The sequence below is a fragment of the Gastrolobium bilobum genome, unplaced genomic scaffold (genome assembly GCF_033153095.1).
Source record: "Gastrolobium bilobum isolate Gb01-03AN ecotype WA unplaced genomic scaffold, APGP_CSIRO_Gbil_v1 utg1221, whole genome shotgun sequence".
Classification (NCBI taxonomy): Eukaryota; Viridiplantae; Streptophyta; class Magnoliopsida; order Fabales; family Fabaceae; genus Gastrolobium; species Gastrolobium bilobum.
In genome coordinates, this window is record NW_026897257.1 from 2,204,091 (window position 1) to 2,212,548 (window position 8,458).

General features: G+C 33.7%; 1 protein-coding gene across 1 annotated transcript; it reads right to left on the reverse strand.

Annotated features, from left to right (window-relative positions):
• Positions 1 to 885: 885 nt before the first annotated feature.
• Positions 886 to 6,243, reverse strand: LOC133305355 (O-fucosyltransferase 35). Its single transcript, XM_061505553.1, has 9 exons — positions 5,612 to 6,243; positions 4,588 to 4,731; positions 4,359 to 4,431; positions 4,191 to 4,261; positions 4,017 to 4,105; positions 3,376 to 3,508; positions 2,541 to 2,773; positions 1,609 to 2,085; positions 886 to 1,490 (listed from the first exon to the last, which is right to left on the reverse strand). Exons 1-9 carry the CDS (start codon positions 6,065 to 6,067, stop codon positions 1,298 to 1,300), a joined length of 1,869 nt encoding a protein of 622 aa, XP_061361537.1. The 5' UTR covers positions 6,068 to 6,243; the 3' UTR covers positions 886 to 1,297.
• Positions 6,244 to 8,458: the final 2,215 nt, after the last annotated feature.

Here is an 8,458-nt window from a genome sequence, read left to right on the forward strand (position 1 = left end):
CACCCAAAGAGGTGATGTATTTTGACAGACTAATAATCTCAATTTCAAGATTTTTAAAGATCCTCCTCCTCAGTTGATGGAACTTATAGTTGCTGATGCTAGAAATATGTCTAGCTTGTTAGTTTCTGATTTGTAATTTCTTTCTGTTTATGGGGCTTAGCCTCTCTTTATTTACAAAAAAAAAAAAAAAAAGAGGTGATGTATTTTAAAATTTGCGTGTCGGACACGTGTCCGACACGGACACGCGTCCGACACGGACACGCGGTCAACATTTGGGGACACACGATCAACTCTCCGACACGTTTTTTCGACACGCAGTCAACTTTTTCCGACACGCGGTCAACGCTCGAACACGTTTTCAGACACGCTCGGACACTTTTTTTTTTAATCTTAATTTTATTTTGTTAACTAAATATAAAAGAAATAATTTATAAATTAATTTTTTTTTCTATTATGAAATTTGACATGAAAAATTAACAAAGTACAAAAAATTATTTATATTTATATTTATGTTATGAAATTTAAATATTTGATTGGTTATATGACTTATTATGGACTCTTATATGTATTAAATATAAATTATATTATATATATTAAAATTTTTATTTAATATCAAAACCTGTCTCAACGTGTCAAAATATGACATTTTTTAGAATTAACGTGTCAGCGTGTCGTGTCGTATCCCGTGTCCATGCATGAGAGAGTGCCCTTGCAATTTTTTTCTCTCACCTCTTCTCTCTCTCCTGAACTATTGTCCCTATAGGAAGAGGGGTAACTTCTCCTCCAACAGGAGAAGTTATTATCTCTAAAATAATTTCATATGCATAACAAGAAGACTTTTTTAAAATCCTATTTTGCAATAAGAATACAACTTATTCAGTCCCATCCCCTTTTCTTGATATCAACAGAAGAAAAGAGTAAAATACAATCCAGAAAGGCTGATTGAAAAAAAAAAAAAAAAAAACTTTTCATTCAAAGTGTGGTTTGGGATGAGGTTTGCTTAATAGGGTATGGTGTTTAATTTCTATTGCGTGTATTGACAGTGGTATACTTTGGTCTGCCCGTGATTGATCCTTAACTTAAAAAGTGCAATTGAGTAGCTCAGTTTCTTATCCCCACCTTGGCTCCTAATAACCTTATCCCAACAGCTAGGCAATCTATAGCACCTAAGCAGATAACCCAGCTTTTGAACATTGACATTGCCATCTCCTCAACACACAAGTATTGAAAAAGATCACAGCACAGCCACAATGCCTTTAGAATGCAGCTTTCACCATGCCATCATAACAAAGACAGCCTATCTTCTTTCACAAATACATCCTGGCAGAGGATTTGAATAAAAACTTTCCTCCAGCTTTGGAAATTCTCCAGGCTCCCTAGGATATGGAGCACCAATTCGGTCTCTGTGAAGCTGTTTTACCTTGGAGCTGAACTTCTTCCAAGAAATCTTACCTTCATCCAACTGATCAACAAGTTTAACAAAATTCATCCTGCGTCAACCATTGAGATCAGCTATACTGAGAATGAACGAGAAACAGTTTCACATGCATATCACCAAAACAATAATGCTTTAAGTAATACAAAAGAAATAGGTTAAGGATATATTACTTGTCTGGACTGATGGTCTTCTTGAAGTTTTCAAAGCGCCTATGACCTTGTACTGCCTTTGCCATATTTCCATCATAAGTGTAAAGAAACACATCACTCTTAAGGGCAACAACATAGTCTATACCAGCCAACATGTTCTGATGATTCTTGAAAGGATTCAGTTCTTCTTCAGAAGACAGAGACGAATGAGAGAAAATATTGGGGAAATCATCCTCAAGATATTTCATACTTCCTCTTCCATATGCTTCTCCAGCTACCAGATAAATCCTGGTGTGTGATGGAAAATCCAGTGCTTTAAGTAATAGGGAGGTTTCCCTTGGAGTTAACGGACAACCTCCAAGCAATCTCCTCTCAGTCCCATTAATCTCTTTCTCCTTCCAGTGACCAACTTCAAATCGCATCTGTTTTAGTTCTTCATCCTCTTCTGCAGTCAAATTGTGACTGCAGCCTGTAAATGCAAGCATATCCTTCTCATATCTATAGCAAAGATGAGATAGAGTAAGGTGATTAGAAGCGAAATGTTTATTTAAAGTTGTACACTTATTGACAGGAACACAATTTTTTTTTTTTTTTTATGGGTTGAGAACTTGAGATCATTAACTGAGTCCGAAACTAGTGCTAAGTTGAGATTCTTGTTCCATAATCCATGGGTCCTTCACCAAGAAACATGTCATTTTACTTTGATCTTATTATAAATCTATGTAGATTCAAGTGAGATCACTTTTCAAGGAAATAAAAGATCATTCAATGTGCTCTTATCAGTATATGATGACATCCAACTTCCCCAATATCTCCCCCCAACCCTTTCTTTTCCAGCTCAGATTAAATCAGACACATCCACATGAACATAAAAGAACAAAAAGCAAGAGAGAGAGAAAGGAAGAAAGAAGATCCAGCCATATTTGTATTAAAATATTATAATCGCAACTTGCCTCAAATGAAGGGCAAGATAAGGATTTCCATTCTGTTGCATTCTAGATACCAATGTGTTTCCAAATTCTTCAACTAGAGTTGAATATTTCAATGCTCTGTAATTTACACGGCATCTCAGTTTCTGTATGTAATTTTGAATACCATTGTTAGCAAGCCGGGAATCAGTATGAGTGAAATAGATCACTTTGTGCTGCTTTAGGAGGGGAACAACCTCAGTCTTGTAATAAGAAACCTGTAAATAAGCACCAAGTATATTCATTGACGGTTATTAAAAACATTGTGAAAAAGGAATGCAACGACGTGATGTGCATAAAATTCAGGGATTATGACACTAAGGCTTTGTTTGGATATCTAATGACAGGTGGAACGGAATGAAACTGGATAAGATGGAAGTTTTCATCTATTTCTACTTTTCTAGGGAATGAACAAAATGATAAGGAAATTAGTAAACAATAAGTTAGTTCCATCTAAATTGAAGGGTTTTTTTTTTTTTTTTTTTTGTGGGGTTTAGAAAAATAAAACATATTGAATGGAATAGATCCCATGAGGTTCCATTTCTTCCACCCCATTTTAAATTGCCAAACAATGGTAAATAATGTCATTCCATTCCATTCCTTTTCATCAATCTAAACATAGCCGACACGACTCAGAATGAACATGATGACACATATAAAACCCTCATTTGATAGTGACAATCTCATTTTCTTAAAAAATTTAATTGGCTACCTAAAAGACTAGATGGATGGATGACTGACTTCAGCAAGAATGTGATAAATCAAACATATCTTTTCATATTTGAAAAAGAAGTAATTTGAGTAGAAAATTTATGTTGACCTTAGACCATGATATCGGAGTTTTTGAGAAAGGCTCAATTCCGGCATAGGCAGGTGGTAATGTCTCAACTATGTGGATATCATCCTTCAGAGTATTAATAAAATGCTTCCAGTCAAACAAATCCTTGAAATCACTGCAAATATATCCAAACAAATTAAGTCCTAGAACACAAAAAGTATTCAATGAGAAAATTATCAAGCTGGAAACCCATCATTTGATGACAGCGATAATTTAAAAAAGAAATGATAGGAAAAAAAAGATATAAATGAGAGAGAGATTAGGAAAACAACTTAGATCGTTCTGGCATCTGCATTTTTTACATTACAGGAAAAGTTGTGATGATTGCCTGGAAAAAGATTTTAATTGTAGGATTTCTATTGATGACATATCTCTAAAAAATGATGCAAAAGTACCAACATAATCTACGACATTTCTTGCACATATTTAATCATCTCTAGTTCTGTGCTATGCCATGATTTGAACAAGTCTAACACAACGAAACTTATATCAAACCATACATATAGTCAGCATTGATTGAAACTGAATAAAGTTTCAGGCTTGCAAGAAACAAGGGCATTATATATTCGCCAAGAGATCCAATTATCTAATTCCATAGTAGGAGGTTAAAAAAATAAACCAACCTCTCATCAGCCCAATAGGAGCTGTGATCGAGAGAAGGAAGGACGAGTGTTGCCTTCATAATCTTAGCAACAGCAACCATATCACATATCTGCAATCAAAATATATAGAGACATTAGATTATGTTTGCTGCCTAACTTTCTAGTATATACCATCAGAAATCAACACAGCCAGACCCCAAATCTCATCTGATTCAGGCCGCCATTAGCATTTATAAGAATGTAGCCATTGGTCTTTGCATCTAGCTCTGCCAAAAAAAAAATAGCAAGTGAGAGGAGAGAAATCTTGGAATAACACACTGCAAAATAGCAGAAAGTAGTATACTTGATAATAAAATTTCATACTTTTACGATTTATTGGCAGATCTATGCATTGGGTGAAATTGTCACTGTTGGGTTTAGACCAGATCCCTGATCCCTGAATACAAAGGATACTTTTATAAGTGAAAAGGAAAAGACATCTCTGAATAGGCCTATAAATAACTGTTTTCTTTTCAATCCATGTACTTCCTTGTTCTATTTGAGAGCCAAACAAAATTAAGTCCACAAAGTTAGATATAGATTGGAAACTTACTTCAGCCCTGGCAGTTTGGCTGCCAACTAATCCTGTTGCTACCATCTTTAGAGTTCGTTCGGCATCACCTGCTTCCTCCCTATCTGCATAACCAAGGGAGCTTTGGTCCATTAGATTTAGACTAGCAATGGAGTCAGATAGTTCCTGACAAAAAACGAAAATAATTTACTTAGTAAGATAAGATATGCAAACACCACCACCCTCCCTCCGCACCCCAAATAAAGGAACAAAATGCAAGGAAATACTCAAATAGCCATCAAATCAGATCATGATCTATCTACTTCTTAATCCACCCCAGCTCCCTAACATGGGGTATTTTGACTATTTTCACAATTTGGTGCAACATGACTGTCTTTAGTAAACAGCAGTATATAAAAATGAAAAACAAAAACTCCCAATTGTGAGTTCTCCACCCCACTAAAGTTGGTATTGAACATATGGGATACATATGACACAATACTCTGAAACAGTTTTGAAAGTGAATTATTTCCTGTGTTTTCCAAACAATCCACTTGCTCACATAAAAGCAGATAATTCCACACACAACAAAAATAAATTACCAATACTCACAAAAAGATGCATATAGAAGGCACGGTTGCCCACTTTTAGGACATAGCATTAGTACTATCATGCTCACTCCCAAATTAAAAGCCGAAAAAGAAATTTTACATATCGCAAGATGCAAAATCGACCTATGCATTAAGAAATTATTTATTTTGCAAAAAGAAAGTTTTCTTATCCAGAATTCCCAAAAACTAAACAACAAAAATAGTAACCAGATGTCTTGATCAGATTTTACTAATTAAGGAACTAGTGCAAACTTTCTGCGTTGAAAAAATAGATCCATAAGCAGCATAATGCAGCGGATAAAGCTTCAACTTTGAACAAACTGATACACACTGAACTTAGATCATCCCAAAATTAAATCTTTACATGAGTATTCCTAAAACTTGTTCAAGCATAAAAAACAAGAATCAATATCATCATAATAGTGACACGTGGCAGTGTATGATATGAAGGTAACCTGATTGGATTGAGCTGTTTCAATGGCAGATCCGAGCCAGCCAGTGGCACATATCTTAAGGACACCAAGGAACAAGCACACTCCACAAAACACTAAGAACATCCAATGCCCAAGCTTTTTCTTCTCCCTCAACCCCAAATCCACAATGACTGATTCAATGGGTTTCTTGAGTAAGCCCCTAACAACCCCACCATGAACTCTCTGGCTCACGTGATGATGGCCATGCTTCTTTTCCAGAACAGGCTCCAACCCTTCTTCCGATCTGGGGGAGTTGATTTGTAGCTCAATCTCATGGTGGGAACCGCCGCCAGTGGCGCTGTTGCCGGCGGCGGCGCCGCTGCGCTTGAAGGAGTGAGCACGGCGAGTCATTGGACCCGAGAAACGCGGGCTGTTGACTCGCTGGGACACACCATCAGAGTTGTTGCGATGGTGATTCGATTCAGAGAATATCGCCATTAAAGTTAGAGATCGATGCAGAACCCAAGCTTCTAGACTTGTACACCTCTTATTCTACTTCATTCTCTCTTTCTCTCTCACCTCTATATTCTTAATTGCGTGTCCGAAATTCAAGAAACATGCCATGCCTTCGCAGGTTGTTCCCAGTTCTTTCTTTCTGCTTTCTTTGAAAAGAGAAGAGACAGAAAATAAAAATCTCAAATTTAATTTGATGATAATGATGATTGATGTTCGTGATTATTGATATGGCTGCCGGTAATAATTCAGGAAAGATAGTTGTGGCAATAATTGTGCAATTTTCCTTTTTTGGTCAACCGTTATTCTTATACAATTAAGTAAATCATAATTTGATTTTCTATAATTTTTATAACTAAATACGTCAACGTTAACATGTCTCGCACTATAATTTGATTAAAATTATCAATAAATTAATATGTAAAAATTCATGAGAATAACAAAACTTAAGTAGAAAAGAAAAACATTTTAAGCCTAACAACTTTCTATTTTCGAATTCATACAGTTGTATTATGCACAAGGCACACGCATCTTCAGTTGTTGTTCATATGTCTCGCTACAACTTTTATTAGCTGGATAATGCTTTCACACATATATGTATTGCATTTTTGAAAAGACAATTGAATAATCATAGCTGCCCCACAAAAATCAATAAACCCTAAACCGCGTGAAATCATGCATGTATTTTGACCACAAATATTCATTTAACTCATGTATCTTTCAAAGATCACACTGATTCAGATCAAAAAAGAAATTCCCTAGTTTACCGCCTATATATATATATATATATATATATATATATATATATATATATATATATATATGGTTTAATGAATATATAGTGACTCTACTTAAAGATTATTGCAGTCATATAAAACATATTGTAAAAATATTAAATATGAAAAATCATAATCGTACAAAGATAAAAATAAATATAAAATATTAAATATGTAGAATCATAGTCATATAAAAATAAAAATTAATATAATATTTTAATTTTCTACCATTAATTTTGAATGCAAATTTTTTTTATCTCATTCAAAATGATGTGTTTTTATTACACACCTTTTGTAATCTTCAACTTAAACGCAGCAGACATCGCATGCTTCCATATTCAGCGGTCATAAAATATTCGCACTGAATCCACCTTCAACACATGTATATATATTTACCAAGCCTATTTCCAAAAAAAAATATTTACCAAGCCTATTTAATAAAAATATAGGGGTCAAAGTATTCCCGAACATTTAGTTAGTAGTTAACAAAACTTTTTTTTTTTTTTTTGTAATAAGTTAACAAAACTTTTCGTATGGGACAAAAAAGAAGTGTCTTTTACTAAAAAAAAGAAAAATAAGAAAGTGTCTTACGAATGTCTTTTCCGGCCAAGCACTTACCTGTGTTTTATTTATTTACTTAACGTAGTATCTGTTCTGTAAGAAAATTGCAATTGGTTTACAACATGCAAAAAAATTGGTTCACTTGTCCTGTTCTTGATCCGACCTTAACCTGACTCATAAATACCCATATTTTTTTGAACTGGTTTAAATACTGACCCACTTTTATTTGAGTCAGTTTTAGACCTGACTCGTTTTAATATTGACCCACTGACCCAAAACTTGACTCATACCCATTATGTGAAAAAAAAAATCACAATTACATTAAAAAAAAAGTTTTAACGTAAAACAATTACGTCAAAATTTTTTATGGAAAATATTTTCGTAAAAATTTTCGCAAAAATTTTTGACGAAAAATATTTTCTTCAAAACTTGTGACTAAAAACATATCGGTAAAAAAATTTGACGGAATATTTTTTTTGTCAAATTTTTTTACGGAATCTAAATTTCGTCAAAATATTTCACAAAAATATATATTCATAAAAACTTTCGACGAAACACATTTTCATCGAAATTCTTTGATGAACAAAAATTTCAACAAAATTCTTTACAGATTTCAAATTTTGGCGAAAGTTTTCGACGGAAACATTTTCGTCTATCAAAAAATTTTGACAGCAAAAAATATCGACGACAAAAAATTTTATCAAAATTCTTTACAGATTTCAAATTTCGGCGAAAGTTTTCGACGGAAATATTTTCGTCATCAAAAAATTTTGACGGCAAAAAATTTCATCAAAATTCTTTATAGATTTCAAATTTTGGCGAAAGTTTTCGACGGAAACATTTTCATCATCCAAAAATTTTGACGGCAAAAAAATTCATCAAAATTCTTTACAGATTTCAAATTTCGGCGAAAGTTTTCAACGAAAAAATTTTTGCTAAATTTTTTGACAAAAAAAAATTTTCGTCGAAATTTTTAGCGAAACACATTTCCATCGAAAATTTTCAACTAAATATTTTCGTCAAGTTTTTGATAAAAAAT